At 43.9% G+C, this 17,804-nt stretch overlaps 1 protein-coding gene across 1 annotated transcript in view; it reads right to left on the reverse strand.

Annotated features, from left to right (window-relative positions):
- Nucleotides 1-17,804, reverse strand: part of WDR35 (WD repeat domain 35) — a 262,917-nt gene that overhangs the window by 83,856 nt on the left and 161,257 nt on the right. The window contains exons 14-20 of the mRNA XM_075341137.1: nucleotides 12,853-12,997; nucleotides 12,706-12,775; nucleotides 11,840-11,893; nucleotides 8,337-8,446; nucleotides 2,358-2,568; nucleotides 2,115-2,195; nucleotides 337-473 (exon numbers count right to left, since the gene is read on the reverse strand). Coding sequence (XP_075197252.1) covers nucleotides 337-473; nucleotides 2,115-2,195; nucleotides 2,358-2,568; nucleotides 8,337-8,446; nucleotides 11,840-11,893; nucleotides 12,706-12,775; nucleotides 12,853-12,997 — 808 coding nt within the window. The remainder of the gene's footprint in view (nucleotides 1-336; nucleotides 474-2,114; nucleotides 2,196-2,357; nucleotides 2,569-8,336; nucleotides 8,447-11,839; nucleotides 11,894-12,705; nucleotides 12,776-12,852; nucleotides 12,998-17,804) is intronic.

Raw genomic sequence — 17,804 nt, forward strand, 5'->3', positions numbered from 1 at the left:
CTCCAGATATCATGGAATGTGTGTGCATCACTGACAGGGTTGTTCCATGAAGACCACCCCTTTATATATTGAGGACAATACAGTACTTCTGTGGTTCTGATTTCCCCATGTGACACCACTTGGCATTTAGGGGGCTTTTCAATGGGAGTAATTGTACCCACTAGTAATACACATACATAATGTTGTGATATTATCTTTAATAGCGATGTGATATGTATGGTAAGATGGCTTAGACTGTTTTTGGCCCTAAAAAGCCTCCCCCACCAATACCACATGCACATATACCATAGACAGACTATGTGATGACATACCGTCCGCTGTCTCATTATCTCTTACCATAATCTAGGGTGGGGGTTGTCCTCTATAAACTGAGAGGCGTCTTCAATCCCAACTTTTTCAATTAATGCTCGGCTGTCCCTTAGTGAACGGATTTCGAAGTTTATGATGTAATCCTTGTTAGGATGCTCAGGATCCTGAAAGACAACAATTTATGTCTGAATTATAACATTATGCACATTCTTTTAGGGAAGTTTACATACACTATACCGTGTTTTTCCAAAAATAAGACCTCCCCCAAAAATAAGCCCTAGCAAGAATTTTCAGCATTTTCGGAGAAAGGCTTAAATATAAGCCCTCCCCCGAAAATAAGCCCTAGTCGCGGATCAATAATGAAGTGTCCGTGCAGCTAAAAAAGTTACAGATACTGCAGGACACTTCATTATACACAGCGGCACCCGGCAATCACACTCACCCGACACTGAGCGGCAGGACCTGCAGTGATCACACACCCGCACACATCAGCTCACACACACACACACACAATCAGATCTCACACACAAACATCGGATCGCACACACAGTCAGATCGCACACATAATCAGATCGCACACATAATCAGATCGCACACACAAATATCGAATCACACACACAAACATCGGATCGCACAAACATCGGATCGCATACACACCTCATCCAGTAACACCGATCTCTTCTTGCCGGGAGAATCCTGAGAGGCAGTGCGGTGGAGCGCAACGAACAGGACTTGCGGCCGGACACGTGACTTGCTCTCATTCCCTGCTGCTGTAAGTGCTGGATGTGATGTGTGTGTGTGTGATCTGCTGTGTGTCTGTGTGATCTGCTGTGTGTGTGTGTGTGTGTGTGTGTGTGTGATCTGCTGTGTGTGTGTGTGTGTGTGTGATCTGCTGTGTGTGTGTGTGTGTGTGTGTGTGTGTGTGTGTGTGTGTGTGTGTGTGATCTGCTGTGTGTGTGTGTGTGTGTGTCTGCAATCGGCTGTGTTTTTCTGCGATCGGCTGTGTGTGTCTGTGATCGGCTGTGTGTATCTGTGATCAGCTGTGTGTGCCTGCGATCGGCTGTGTGTGCCTGCGATCGGCTGTGTGTATCTGTGATGGCTGTGTGTGCTTGCAATTGACTGTGTGTGATCTGCTGTGTATATCTGTGATCTGCTGTGTGTGTGTGCCTTCGATCGGCTGTGTGTATCTGTGATCGGCTGTGTGTGCCTGCGATCGGCTGGGTGTGCCTGCGATCGGCTGGGTGTGATCTGCTGTGTATATCTGCGATCTGCTGTGTGTGTGTGTGTGTGTGTGTGATCTGCTGTGTGTGTGTGTGTGTGTGTGTGATCTGCTGTGTGTGTGTGTGTGTGTGTGATCTGCTGTGTGTGTGATCTGCTGTGTGTGTGTGTGTGTGTGTGTGTGTGTGATCTGCTGTGTGTGTGTGATCTGCTGTGTGTGTGATCTGCTGTGTGTGTGATCTGCTGTGTGTGCCTGCGATCTGCTGTGTGTGCCAGCGTGTCAGCTAGCAGCAGGGTAGGACGGCGTGCAGCACCGACCAGAGATCACAGGAGGACCTGGGAACCACGCAGACGTCCTGGTCTGGTGAGTATGAGTCTCCTGGGAAGTGGGGGGGGTTTGCTTTTTTGGGGGGTAAACTTACCCCCAACCGTGTTTCTCCAAGAATAAGACCTCCTCCAAAAATAAGCCCTAGTGCTTTTTTGGGGGGGCAAAAAAAATATAAGACAGCGTCTTATTTTTGGAAAAACACAGTACCTCTGTGGATAAGATAATACTTTTATACTGAACGCATACATGCCACACGTACCTTTAACAGTTCATCCAAGAGAACAGATTTTATCTCCAAGTCTTCGAAATTACAGATATATCCTGAAGTCTGAATGGGTTCCTAAAATCAATAATAACGATCTAATAAGAAGCACGGGAAATCTGTAATACAGCTCTACCCTTGACCTATGCCATTCTGAGAAAGACTCAATAAGTCTCCTTAAAGTGGTCCTGGGCTACGCATTCAATACCATAGAATTGTGAACAGTTAGCAATAATTTACCTCTGGGTCCAAGTTCCTGAACACGTACATCCTAGTCTTCTCCATCATGGCAAACAGGTCTGGGTTGTCATTGGCCCACTTCATATCCCACACGTCCTTACGCTCGAACTTCAGCTGCTCTCCGATGATCTGCTGCCCGGAATCGTCTGTGTACCGGGCCTCCAAGTCCAGAAACGTGAGGACTCCGGAAATATCTATAATGGCTAGGCGGCTGGAAAAGGAATGACAAAACGTGAATAGGACACTATATAATAATAATAATAATAATAAAGCTTGGTGTCACTGATAGCAAGTGCGTCTACTATACACCATGTTCCAAATTATAATGCAAATTATATTGTTCTCTGATTTTCCTAAATGGTCGGTGCAAATGACAGTCAGTCTAATAAAAGTCATCACCCGTTAGAGTATACATCGAATTTTATTAAAGAAATCTCCCAATAATAACAGTATAATCTTCAAAATTAAAAAAAACCCTCAAAATCCACTGTTCCAAATTATTATGCACAGTAGAGTTTCTAAACATTTTATACTTTTTAAAGAACTGAAAATGCTCATTTGTGGAATTTGCAGCATTAGCAGGTCACATTCACTGAAATAAAAAGCTAATTTACATCCAAAACATCCTAACAGGCCAATTTGCATGTTAACATAGGAACCCTTATTTGATATCACCTTCACAATTCTTGCATCCATTGAACTTGTGAGTTTTTGGAGAGTTTCTGCTTGAATTTCTTTCCATGATGTCAGAATAACCTCCCAGAGCTGCTGTTTTGATGTGAACTGCCTCCCACCCTCATAGAGCTTTTGCTTGATGATACTCCAAAGGTTCTCTATAGGGTTGAGGTCAGGGGAAGATGGTGGCCACACCATGAGTTTATCTTATTTTATGCCCACAGCAGCCAATGACACAGAGGTATTCTTTAGAGCATGAGATGGTGCATTGTCATGCATGAAGATGATTTTGCTTCTGAAGGCACGTTTCTGCTTTTTGTACCATAGAAGAAAGTTGTCAGTCAGAAACTCTATATACTTTGCAGAGGTCATTTTCACACCTTCAGGAACCCCAAAGGGGCCTACCAGATGTCTCCCCATGATTCCGGCCCAAAACATGACTCCTCCACCTCCTTGCTGACGTCGCAGCCTTGTTGGGACATGGTGGCCACCAACCATCCACTATTCCATCCATCTGGACCATCCAAGGTTGCTCGACACTCATTAGTAAACAAGAATGTTTGAACATTAGTCTTCAGGTATGTCTGGGTCCACTGCAACCGTTTCTGCTTGTGAGCACTGGTTATGGGTGGACGAATAGTAGGTTTATGCACCACAGCAAGCCTTTGAAGGATCCTACACCTTAAAGATCGAGGGACTCCAGAGGCACCAGCAGCTTCAAATATCTGTTTGCTGATTTGTAATGGCTTTTTAGCAGCTGCTCTCTTAATCCGATGGACTTTCCTGGCAGAAACCTTCCTCATTCTGCCTTTATCAGCACGAACACATATGTGCTCAGAATCAGCCACAAATCTCATCACAGTACGATGATCACGCTAAAGTTTTCGTGAAATATCTAATGTTTTCATCCCTTGTACAAGGCATTGCACTATTTGATGCTTTTCGGCAGCAGAGAGATCCTTTTCCTTTCCCATGTTACTTGAAAACTGTGGCCTGCTTAATATTGTGGAACATCCAGTTTTCCTTTTATGGGCTCACCAGGCAAACTAATTATCACAGGTATCTGAGAATGATTTCAGTGATGCAAAGAACCCTGAGACACAAAACCATCAATGAATTTCATTGAAAAAAAAAAATTAAAAAATTAATCACTATGACACATAAATCCAATTTGCATAATAATTTGGAACATAGTGTAAAGCCCCCACCTCAACTGCAGCTGTGATGGGTCAGGGTATTGGTCAGACATCTACACATAGGTCTGTCCCTTTAAATCGGTTGACATATAAGAAACGTTGTCAAGTAAAGACAACCCTTTATCAGGATCCATGCACGATCGGCAGGTATTATACACTTGTGCCATTATAATAATTGGCAGCTATCATTAACCTATATTAATAAATAGGGTATGAACACAATAGCTGTCAATTGTCCTGGCAACTGTCCGCCGACACAACCGCATCAGCAATGTTCATCTTTCAATGCAACCCAAGTGAGATGTACAAGTGTCGATCAAATGTTCTGGTGAAATCCAGAACATTTTAAACGTGCATCATATCTATGACACCAGAGACCTAAAATTCCGTAAAGGCTTATTCCCCTCTTCATAGATGGATATTTTTCGGTAGGTCATTGTAAAAACAAGCACTTTTGCTATTTTCTGCATATTAAAAGTTCCAGCCGTTCTTAAGATATTAACACTTTTGTTTTGTTTATAACTCGTTGCCTAGGAGACCGACCACCACTGCTGTTTAGTTTGTAAGCACTGTGCTCAAGGTGGCAGAGATTACAAGGTAACAGCGCGATGCAGCCACCCTGGCCAGCTTCACATCAGTGGTTACAAGCTCTGCATGTGTTCTGCAGCTTAGCAGCGGTGGTCAGTCTCCAAGGCAACCAACTGTAAACAAAGAAAAGTGCTCATAGCTCAACAATGGCTGAAAGTTATAATAAGCAGTGCACGGAAAAAGTGTTTGTATTTACATGAACTACCCCAAAACATCCATACATGAAGGTGAGAACAAACCCTATAAAGTCAGAGAGATAATAAATGTGCAGCCCATGTGGGGCCGGTGGACAACTAATCTCTCATAACTTGTTTCTTCAATCTGTGGAATTGTGAGGGTAGGCCTGCTGGGCTATAGGCCGTTTGTCCAGATGTAATAAGATTATCTGTGTGTGTGTGTGTAAATAATCAAAGTATAGATGTCGTTGCATAATTATCTGTGTGTCTATATGACAATTGCATAGAAGCTTTATAATATGATTCAAAGATGTGCGTACAGTAAGGTGTTAACAAAGATAATGAAGCCAAAATGAACAAAGAGGTATTTATAACATACTGAGAGAATCTGTAATCAGTTAGTTCTCACCATGTGATATGTGGGATGTGAGATGTGGGAGGTTAAAGGCCCCGTCACACTAAGCAACATCGCTAGCAACATCGCTGGTAACGAACAACTTTTGTGACGTTGCTAGCGATGTTGCTGTGTGTGACATCCAGCAACAACCTGGCCCCTGCTGTGAGGTCGTTGGTTGTTGCTGAATGTCCTGGGCCATTTTTTAGTTGTTGCTGTCCCGCTGTGAAGCACAGATCGCTGTGTGTGACAGCGAGACAGCAACAACTAATGTGCAGTGAGCAGGGAGCCAGCTTCTGCGGAGGCTGGTAACCAATGTAAACATCGGGTAACCAAGAAGCCCTGTCCTTGGTTACCCGATATTTACCTTTGATACCAGCCTCCTCCGCTCTCACTGTCAGTGCCGGCTCCTGCTCTGTGCACATGTAGCTGCAGCACACATCAGGTAATTAACCCGATGTGTGCTGTAACTAGGAGAGCAAGGAGCCAGCACTAAGCAGTGTGCGCTGCTCCCTGCTCTGTGCACATTTAGCTGCAGCACACATCAGGTAATTAACCCGATGTGTGCTGTAACTAGGAGAGCAAGGAGCCAGCGCTAAGCATTGTGCGCTGCTCCCTGCTCTGTGCACATTTAGCTGCAGCACACATCGGGTTAATTAACCTGATGTGTGCTGTAACTAGGAGACTGGGGGCTGGTCACTGGTTGCTGGTGAGCTCACCAGCAACTCGTGTAGCCACGCTCCAGCGATCCCTGCCAGGTCAGGTTGCTGGTGGGATCGCTGGAGCGTCGCAGTGTGACAGCTCACCAGCAACCTCCTAGCAACTTACCAGCGATCCCTATCGTTGTTGGGATCGCTGGTAAGTTGCTTAGTGTGACTGGACCTTTACTCCTTGTTCTTGCTCAGCAACGTGTTAACAAAGAAGTATTCAGTAGCTGGTTAAAACTGGTATTAGGAAGCCAGAAACAGGCTGATGACGTACTATATGGACTCTGCTGTTTATCTCTGACCAATCAGGGACAATGTTGAACTGAATAACTGTGTGTATTTTATAATATACGGGTTAGAAGGACTTTGAGCTTCTCCCAGATAGAGACACGTCTCTGTGTGGTCATTTTTCCTCATACATACAGTACAGACCAAAAGTTTGGACACACCTTCTCATTCAAAGAGTTTTCTTTATTTTCATGACTCTGAAAATTGTAGATTCACATTGAAGGCATCAAAACTATGAATTAACACATGTGGAATGAAATACTTAACAAAAAGTGTCTTATATTCTAGGTTCTTCAAAGTAGCCACCTTTTGCTTTGATTACTGCTTTGCACACTCTTGGCATTCTCTTGATGAGCTTCAAGAGGTAGTCACCGGAAATGGTCTTCCAACAGTCTTGAAGGAGTTCCCAGAGATGCTTAGCACTTGTAGGCCCTTTTGCCTTCACTCTGCAGTCCAGCTCACCCCAAACCATCTCGATTGGGTTCAGGTCTGGTGACTGTGGAGACCAGGTCATATGGCGTAGCACCCCATCACTCTACTTCTTAGTCAAATAGCCCTTACACAGCCTGGAGGTGTATTTGGGGTCATTGTCCTGTTGAAAAATAAACGATGGTCCTACTAAACGCAACCTGGATGGAATAGCACGCCGCTGCAAGATGCTGTGATAGCCATGCTGGTTCTGTATGCCTTCAATTTTGAATAAATCTCCAACAGCGTCAGCAGCAAAGCAGCCCCACACCATCACACCTCCTCCTTCATGCTTCACGGTGGGAACCAGGCATGTAGAGTCCATCCGTTCACCTTTTCTACAAAGACACGGTGGTTGGATCCAAAGATCTCAAATATGGACTCAACAGACCAAAGCACAGATTTCCACTGGTCTAATGTCCATTCTTTGTGTTCTTTACCCAAACAAGTCTCTTCTGCTTGTTGCCTGTCCTTAGCAGTGGTTTCCTAGCAGCTATTTTACCATGAAGGCCTGCTGCACAAAGTCTCCTCTTAACAGTTGTTCTAGAGATGAGAAGGTGTGTCCAAACATTTGGTCTGTACTGTGCATCTGCGCTGATTTGATTTGGACTCCGACTCTGTGACCCTGAAGACCCCTTAGCGGTCTCCCCTGACAGAATCATTTATCATATTGGTATTTTTAAAGAGAACCTGGCATCAGTTTTATGCTGCAAGAACCGTATAGGCATCATGAAATCTAGAAAGGCTCCCTCATAAAACCGGACTAGGGCAGAATAGTCTTGAGTGCGAGGAGAAGAGGTTGTTAGACAATTCCTTCTGGTTCCTCCCAACATGTCTCAGCCTCATTTACATGATTGTGTTTTTGTAAAGGGAAGACCTGTCAATCAAACAAGGGGGCCTTGTTCTAGTGTCACTGCGTTGAGAAACACGTGACGGTGTGTCCGCGGTGTTGGATGTTGATCTCCTCGAGGTCAACCATCCTTACCTATGTAATCAAACAGAGGCAGGCGGGAGCGGTAACAGGTTCCATTTACAGGCAGGTGGCAGCCAGTGAAATGTTCAAAAAAAGTTGCCCCCCCCCAGTCCAAAACACATTAGGAACAGCTAAAAAAAAGAGATAATAGGATAATTATCCATATCATGCCTTTTGAAAGCTATGAAAAGTTGAGTGCCATCCCCTATAGAAACTGCAAAAGCTCCCATTAGACATAGGGTGCACAGCTTGCGGCCCAGAGGACACATGCGTCCCATTAAGCCATTCTGAATGGCCGCCTGGTCACAAATGTGCTGGTCAGTATCTGGCGTCTGCTCATATGTATTTTGATTTTGAATTTCAGAGAGAAGTGGGGCACAAGTGGGAGTAGGGACGGTAAAGACCGAATGGTGCCCTCTGTGATCATCATATACAGAGGCAGTATGGGGGTCTTCTGAGCCCTGTGTGGCAGGGTCAGAGAGGAGGACACATGCCCAATGCTAATCCCCCTTACCTGGAGTTGCAGTTCATGCTCATCTGGTACGCTCGGCAGCTCATGCTGTACTTCTGCACTAGGCCCATGTTGGGTAAGCTGTATCTGTGCACTGTGCCAGACTCACGGGCCTATGATAGCAAACAGGCAACATGCGATTATACGAGGGAGATAAAACTGTGACTTAGGATAGGACAGTAGACCCAAAGGTCATTTGATTATAGCAAAAACGTTCAAACACCCACATAATGAATCTGTGGACGGGCGGCGGGACGTCACATGTCACCACGAGCCAACCGAATTTCTCAGGAGTGCATTGCAGTCAGCTTCTGCTAACCCTCATCTCCTGTCTGTCTATAGCTCTATCGCTGTCACTGCCTAAATCTATTGCATATGCTCCAAATAAAAAGTCTACACACCCGTCAAAATGCCAGGTTTATGTAGTAATAATAATAATAATAATAATAATAAAAACAAAAAAATGCATGCGAAGAATAATTTCATAGAGGTAAAAATCCATTGAAAAATAAACTTGAAATGTTTCTTGGTGGAAAAAGACAAATGAAAAACTAAAACAATGTGGTTGCATAAATATGCACACCCTTAAGCTAATACATTGCTAAAATACATTGTGAATTGATGACAGCATTCAGTCTTTTTGGATAATCAGCATAGCACGTCCAGAATTGGCAATCTTTGCCCTCTACTCCTTGCGGTAGCACCATTTTTGTCAAATTGCTAGGACACCTTCTGTGTAAAGCACCCTCATTAGGTCACTCACAGATTTTCAACTCGATTTAGTATGGGCTATGGATCTGCCATTTCAAAACTGATCTTCTGGGGAAACCATTGTTTTGTTGCTTTACAGAAATGCTTAGGGTCATTGTCATGCTGAAAGGTGACATTCCTCTTATTCAACTTTTTAACAAAAGACAGAGGGTTTTGAAGCAAAATTTACTGATATTTGGAACTGTTCATAATTCCCTCCACCTTGATTAAAGCCTAATTTCCAGCTTCTGAAAAACAACCCCAAAGCACAATGCTGCCTCCACCATGCCTCACTGTGTGTATGGTGGGGTTTTTTTATGATGCGTTGTGTTGGCTTTGCACCAAATACTGTATACCTTTTGGAATTATGGCAAAAAAGTTCACCCTTTAGCTCATCAGACCATAACACGTTTCACACATGTTTTGTGTACACCTGATGTAGGTTTTGGCAAAACATAGCCGGGTCTTGAGGTTTTTCTTTGTAAGAAAAGGTGTTTGTTTTGCGATATTACACCCCACAGGCCAGACATATGAAGAATACAGGAGACTGTTGTCACATGCAGTACAGAGCCACTATTTTCCAGAAATTCCTGCAGCTTTTTTTAATGTTGCTGTAGGTACAAGCACCTCCCTAATTATAACAGGGTGCTGCTCACTTATGCAACCACATTATTTTAGTTTTGTTATTTTTATTTTTCCTCTAAAACTGATTTTAGGTTGTTTCCCAAAGGATTTGAACAGATTATGGGTGACACTAAAGGTTGATAAAGTTCTGAAATGATTCTTCTTGTTTTTTTATATTACAAAAACCTGGCATTTTAACAGGGATGTGTAGACTTTTTATATCCACTGTATTTATTAAGCGTGCCATTATATTTCACAACACTTTACTGACGTTATCTTATCTAGCCCCACTGTGGCTCAGAATCTAAATTCCCTATCAGAATTCCTATACTTTTGTGAGCTGTTTGGGGATATCGTACTGTATGGGGGAGACATCAAGCTGTTTGGGGGAAAATGGGAACATCATGCTGTGTTGAAAGGTGATATTCAAGGTACAAAGGCTGAATAACAGGAGCAGTACTATAAACTATATATAAAGCAGAAAATGTTATGGCTTTGATTAGCTGCTACTGATGAGAGTACATACTACAATAAGCCCTATCGTAATGTGTTGTAGTAGCAACAAATCAGCATACTTAATTCTGCTCAATATTAATGATAAATTAATATCAAATAATAATAAGCAGAATTAAGTTTGGCTGGTTGGTTTGGACATTTACAACAGTCATGGTTTCTCATGTAGCCCCTTGGGAAAATGAATTGCTCGTCCCTGCTCTACAGTGTATAATATGTAACAACTAGCTGTAGTACCCGGCATTGCCCGGGATAGTAACTGTCTCTTTGTCTCTCTCCCAGTCTCTGTCTGTTTGTGTCTGTCTCTGTGTGTCTCTTTCCATGTCTATCTCTTTCTGTCTCTATCCATGTGTGTCGCTGTCTCTATGTCTGTCTTTCTCTCTCTCTATATCTCTGTCTCTATCCCTGTCTGTATCTATCTGTCTTTCTCTAGCTGTGTCTGTCAGTCTCTTTCCCTATCTGTCTCTGTTGACTGTCTGTCTCCCTCTCTGTCTCATTCCCTGTCTCTGTCTGTCTGCCTCTGTCTCTTTGACTGTCTGTCTCTCTCCCTGTCTGCCTCTTAAGCGGGCTTTACACGCTACGATATCGTTAACGTATTATCGTCGGGGTCACGGTGTTTGTGACGCACATCCGGCGACGTTAACGACATTGCAGTGTGTGATACGTACGAGCGACCTTAGTTGATCGCAAAAGTGGCCAAAATCGTTTGCCACGGAGAGGTCGTCCTGAATCAAAAAATCGTTAATTGCTTATTAGCGATGATGTTCGTCGTTCCTGCGGCAGCACACATCGCTATGTGTGACACCGCAGGAGCGACGAACATCTCCTTACCTCTGTCCACTGGCAATGAGGAAGGAAGGAGGTGGGTGCGATGTTACATCCCACTCATCTCCGCCCCTCCGCTTATATTGGACGTCCGCTTAGTGACGCCGTATTGACGTCGCTATGACGCCGAACGCACCTCCCTCTTTAGGGAGGTATTGTTCGGCGTCCACAGCGACGTCACTGCACAGGTATGTGCATGTGACGCTGCCTTAGCAATAATGTTCGCTACGGCAGCGATCACACAATATCGCACATACGACGGGGGCGGGTACTATCGCGCTCGACATCGCTAGCCGATACTAGCGATGTCACAGCGTGTAAAGCCCGCTTTACTGTCTGTCTTTCTGTTTGTCTCTCTCTATCCGTCTCTTTCCCTGTCTGTCTGTCTGTCTCCGTCTCTTTCCCTGTCTGCCTCTTACTCTGTCTGTGCCTAGGTCTGTCTGTCTCTGTTTCTCTACCGACATCTTATTACCTCACACATAAGCTTGTTATACTATGAATGTCTTTCGATCCTATAGCAACCAATCTCAGCTGCTATTAATAACCTATAGCTTGTAGCTCCATTGACTTTAATGGAGGCAGGTTTGGTAGAGAGTAACTGTACAGCGTGGGGTTAAATTTTCCCGTCAAAAAATAGTCTATGACGTTCCCTGAGTCACATGGGGTGTCTGTGCAAAATTTCGTGATTGTAAATGCGACGGTGCGGATTCCTTTAGCGGACATACACACATACATGTATACACACACACATACACTCAGCTTTATATATTAGATGACATAATGTGAACACGTACCACAATTAAGACTCTATCAGATGCAGTTACAGAGCAGATGAGATCTCTTGTCGCCTACAATGAAAAATAACATTTAGAAAATAAATTGAACTTTACGCATAAGGACTGGCTGACAACTTTATGTCACAGCCATGTTGGATTTCACCATGCCAATCCTGTGTCACAGTGAGAGATAAGGCACTGCCAGAAGTAAAATACAGCATGGTCATTCAGTGCAGCGTGCATGTGTATGGTGGGACCGGGGAGAGAGCTGACCGAATGGGGAAAAGCCAGCTCAAATCAAGACAAGCAGCCAAGACGTCTTTCACCACTGATGCCATAGGTTTAAAGGAATATTCCCAAGTAAAGGTATATTGTTAGGATATGCCATCGATCAGTGGGGGCCCATACGCCTCCTCATGTCCGCTCCTCCTCGATGTGCGGGGGAATGGCGTAGGACAGGTGATAAATACTTGTGGCAAGAATATATCTTTAAAGTTGAAAACGTTGACATATTTTCTCATCAGGAGGTAGAATACATCATTAAATTTAAAGGGAACCTGTCATGCAATTAATGATGTCCAAACTGTTGGCCGCACTACTTCATCCGGGAAAGTCTCCCTGGTAAGAAAATAAACTTTGACGATCTGATAACCAATGCTCGAGACGAGACAAATCTGCTTCCACTCCTGGCCGGCTCTTCTCAGGGCTGCTGCAAGTGATTGACAGGTTTCTGCTTCACATGCACATAGGGAATGATCAGTCAATCCACTGCTGCAGAGCACTTTGGAGAATACTATACGGTTTGGGCAGAATGAATCGCCTGACAGGTTCCCTTTAATGTTAGATGTCATTATAGTCAGTTGCAGATTTCTACACTTGCTTACCACAAACGCTCTATTGACATCCATGAGCCCTTCCCCTGTTCCTGATGGGGCGTCATCGATGTGAAATATCCTGCAAAACCGAGACAGGGAATAAATTATCCATGATCCTATAACGCAGGTAAAGATACACATCATACTGGCGGTTACCGTTCTCGGCCCTCTTTTCTAGTCCGCAGCAATTGATTAATCTCCATTGCGGTCAGCTTCTTTGCTACTCGATATTGCCAGACATAAAAGGCTTCCTTGGATGCCGCTATAACGTGCGTTTTGGTCATGGTGACGAACAAGGGTACTGTGGAAAAACAAAAATTTAAGTTTGCACTGAGCAGTTGTCGTACCCCAGCAATCAGTAAATTATCCCTCTGCCATGTTAGAGGCATAAGTTACCGTCCTGAAGCATCAGGACCATGCGTTATATGAAGAGACCGCACACATCCTCATGTTATACGCTGATAGTTGCTTAAACTACATATATCCTTCTAGTTTAATAAAGACGATGCGGTTTTATTCAAAATAGGCGCTAGCCCTGGCTCGTGTTGCTGGAAATGTGGAATCCCGGACGCTGATTGATTCATCTTAGGCTAGGTTCACATTTCCGTTAAATTGTATCAGTTACAATCCGCGACTCTGGTAAACAACGCAATACGTTTAGCGGATTCCTTTGTATCCAATAAACTTGTATTAGTGGCGGATTGCGACTGATGACCTTGCATTGCATCCGTTGCGTCGCGGTCAGTCGTTTTTGGACTGACCGCCGGGAGGAAACAACGCAGAATGTAACGTTTTTCGGGCCGTCAAAATGAACGCACCGCGCAGGAATCCGTCGCCATCCGTCAAGCTTGTAATTTTTGTTTATGGTGCTGGATTCCGTCGTTATCTGTCTTACGACGGAATCCAGCGCTGGATTCCGTTTTGCTCTACTGAGCATGCCCAGCATGTTTGGCACACCCACTGGGATGTCTCAAACACAAACGGATCATGACTGATCTGTCAAAAAACGGACGCACAGCGGATGTAACGGATGCAAAGGATCAGTTTTTTCACAGGATTCCTGTGAAAGGAATACTGTGAAAAACACATCCGTTGCGTCAGTTGACATCTTAAAAACGACTGATCCGTTGCTGACGGACCTGACGGATTTAAAACAACAGAAATGTGAACCTAGCCTTATGTGGAACTGTCCACGTTTGAGAAGATACTGGGTGGGAATGCTTGACCTTATTGACTGTGTATGATTGTCATACGGATCGTGGACCTCTGACATGTGTTCTTGGATACACTGCGGAACGCACTATCCAGGAGAGCCATAAGATTGGAAAAATAGTAAGGTCCCTGATACTAAAGAGCTAGTTGACAAGGTAAACCATACCCTCAGGCTCAAGAAATATGTCTATCAGAAGAGAAGAGAAGGGCGGGTAATAAATTTGAGGATCTGTGGGCCCCGTGGCTTGACACTCCAGATTTGGCCCCAGTGACGTTGACTTGGGCTAGAGCTGAATCTGGTTTAGCTTGGCTGCCTGGGAATGGGTCAAAGTGTCAGGTCGGGTTGCAGGTGTTTCAGTCGGTTACTTTATTAGTTGCTGATTGATTGCTGATCTATGCCTAACTACGTTCTTGAATGTAATTGAACAGATGAATATATTGTATGCTAAGTCCAATAAGGGACTTTGTTTCAGGGTGTGGAAGGGGGATTGGTTTGCATACTTGCATGTATGCGTAGTTTTTCTCTTGTTAAACTAAAATGTTAATAGAAATTATCTGATTTAAAAAATAAAGACGATGCTGAGTGTAATTCTGAATAGAGACGAGTCTAATATATGGGGTTACCAGGAATAGCTAGGGAGGGGGGTGAACAAAATGACATCGCAGGCTGCATGAAGCCCCGCAGAGCCACAGGTTAAGCACCCATGTAACTTATGGACACTCTAAATATTAAAAAAGGGTTTACCATTATTTTACATTGATGTGCACATGTTTTAGGCCATGGTTCTGTGCCCCCCAATGAGACGAATGTGAAAAGTAAATTTTTGGTATTGACCATAAAATCTGTTTCTCGTAGACTTCATTGGGGGATACAACTACTACTTTTGGTTGTCCGGTTGGGCATGTGGTTATATTTTTTATTCTTCTCTCAATTAATTTTGCTTTCTTTATCCTCGTGCTGCTTTCTCACAAAACTGAGGAGGTTTGACTCCAGCAGGCGAGAAACCAATATTATTTAGATGCAATAATAGTGGCAGCCTCCGGGTGGCACAAGACTATCCCATAATTTGGTGTCCACCAATGAAGACTACGAGAAACAGATTTTACGGTGAATCCCAAAATATACTTTTTGTCCCCAATGTAAAATATTAAGATACTCACCTCCCGCATCGGCACCCTTTCAGAGATGTCGGTGAAGGGTCTCCTAGGGCTTGCGTGACATTGTTATGCCCCCTGAACTCTGCTGCCAATCAGCAGCCACTGATGGGCTGCAGTTCTCTCACTTCCTGTGAATGTCTGAGGTTTGTCTGAAGGACACGACCGCTGTTATACTGTGTGAGCACTGCAGGAAAAATCGGCTGAGTCCTGGAAATCCTGCCACAGGTGCAGGAGCTATCTGTTATTTATTTATGCACTGGTCAATATAGCACTTAAGGAGATGTCCGAGCAGTGGACAATCCCTTTATGACGGTCTTACAATCAATCACATGACCATGGTTTTGCCATTTACCTCCGGTTTGTGTTTTGTCATGTACTTCTTTCTTTTCGCCTCCTTTAGTATGTTGGTGATACGAGAGGCTGCCGATAAGTCTTTGGCTTTACCAAGAAAGAAACGAAATAGGAGGATGAAACTTTACATTTATTCCACATACTCTCCACTGATGTCACCACATTTCTTACATCTGTTATTCCAAGTTCTGTAAGCCTGGCAAAAAGAAGAATTTTGGTTGTGCCTCAAACCAGACATCCGTAGCAGCCAAGGCATCATAAATGGTGTGAAATTTGGTACCCTTGAGGTGTTTCTCCAAGTTTGGAAACAGATGATGGTTGGATCGGGTGAATAAGGTGGGTGGTCAACCAGCTCGAAGCCCAGCTCTGCCAGGTTGGCCATGGTTGCTTGTGCAGTGTGAGTGGAGGCATTGTCTTGCAGGAACAAGATTCCTTTGGACAGCTTGCCGCGCCTTTTGGCCTGCAGAGCTGCCTTCAATTGGTTCATAAGTTTAATGTAATACCTTGCATTGATGGTGGAACCCTTTTGAAGGTAGTCCACTAGCAGCACGCCCTCCTTATCCCAGAACACTGAAGTTGATTTTGCACCCTGAACTTCTTTGGATGAGAACCACTGTGCCTCCACTCTTTTGACTGATCCTTGTTTTCAGGGTCATACAAATAAATCCAGGTCTCATCCATAGTGGCCAGTCGATCCAGGAAATTCTTATCAGTCCAGAAACGGTGACAAATGGACCGGGAAGTATTCACTCGTATGCTTCTTAGATATGTTATTAAATATTTGAGGACCCACTTTGCAGATAGCTTCCTCATGTCCAAATGTTCATGGATAATAACACAAACAGGTTCACGGGAAATCCCCATGATGTCTGCTATTGTTTTAGCTGAAATTCCTTGATTCTCCAGTATGAGGTTGTGCATAGAATCGACGATCTCCGGAACAGCAACCACTCTCGGTCATCCAGGACGTTCCTCATCATTGGTGCTGAAGTGCTCCGTTTTAAATTTGGCAACCCAATTCTTAACTGTGGAATATGAAGGACATTTATCCCCCAATGTCTGCAACATATCACCATGAATATCCTTCCCAAACTTTCCTTTCAGAAACAATAATTTTATCACTCCTCTGCTCTCAGTTGCTGTGAATATCACATTAGACTCCGGCATTTTGTTTTCCCGCGTGCGTAGAACAATATTGCCATAGCAACAAACACAAAATTTTGAAAACATATATTAGACACATAAGGCTTTCATGTGATGTAACATTCGTTTCATAGAAACAAAAAAAGATCACAAAGCCAAAGACTTATCACCGACGGCAGGAGGTGGTGAGGGATTGAATGTGTGGTATGAAGGACAAGGCAGAGTCGAGGGTCACTCCGAGGCACCAAACTTTGGGTACTGGGGTGAGCGTGATGTTGTTTATTGTAATAGATAGATCAGTTAGGGAGTGTAGGTGAGTTGGAGGAAATATGATTATTTCAGTTTTAGCCACATTGAGTTTTAGGAAGCGAAAGGAGAAGAAGGAGGATATGGCTGATAGACACTGTGGGATTCTGGAAAGCAGAGATGTGACATCTGGACCAGAGAGGTAGATCCGAGTGTCATCAGCATATACAGTCAGGACCAGAAATATTTGGACAGTGACACAAGTTTTGTTATTTTAGCTGTTTACAAAAACATGTTCAGAAATACAATTATATATATAATATGGGCTGAAAGTGCACACTCCCAGCTGCAATATGAGAGTTTTCACATCCAAATCGGAGAAAGGGTTTAGGAATCATAGCTCTGTAATGCATAGCCTCCTCTTTTTCAAGGGACCAAAAGTAATTGGACAAGGGACTCTAAGGGCTGCAATTAACTCTGAAGGCATCTCCCTCGTTAACCTGTAATCAATGAAGTAGTTAAAAGGTCTGGGGTTGATTACAGGTGTGTGGTTTTGCATTTGGAAGCTGTTGCTGTGACCAGACAACATGCGGTCTAAGGAACTCTCAATTGAGTGTCACTGTCCAAATATTTCTGGACCTAACTGTAGGTGGTTCTGGAAGCCATGGGACTTTATGGGTTGTCCCAGTCCGAATGTATACATGGAAAAAAACAAGGGTCCCAGGACTGAGCCTTGAGGGACTCCAACAGAGAGAGGGCGGGATGAAGAGGTTGTGTGGGAGTGGGAGACACTAAAAGTGCGATTGGAAAGGTATGAAGAGAACCAAGAGAGGGCAAGATCTGACACCAAGGGAAAAGAGGATCTGTAGCAAAAGGGAGTGGTCGACAGTGTCAAACACTGAGAACAGCTCTAGAAGTAGGAGTATAGAGAAGTGGTTGTTAGCTTTCGCAGTAAGTCATTTGTGATTTTAGTCAGGGCAGATTCAGTAGAATAATGT

The sequence above is a fragment of the Anomaloglossus baeobatrachus genome, chromosome 3 (assembly GCF_048569485.1).
Source record: "Anomaloglossus baeobatrachus isolate aAnoBae1 chromosome 3, aAnoBae1.hap1, whole genome shotgun sequence".
NCBI classification, from domain to species: Eukaryota; Metazoa; Chordata; class Amphibia; order Anura; family Aromobatidae; genus Anomaloglossus; species Anomaloglossus baeobatrachus.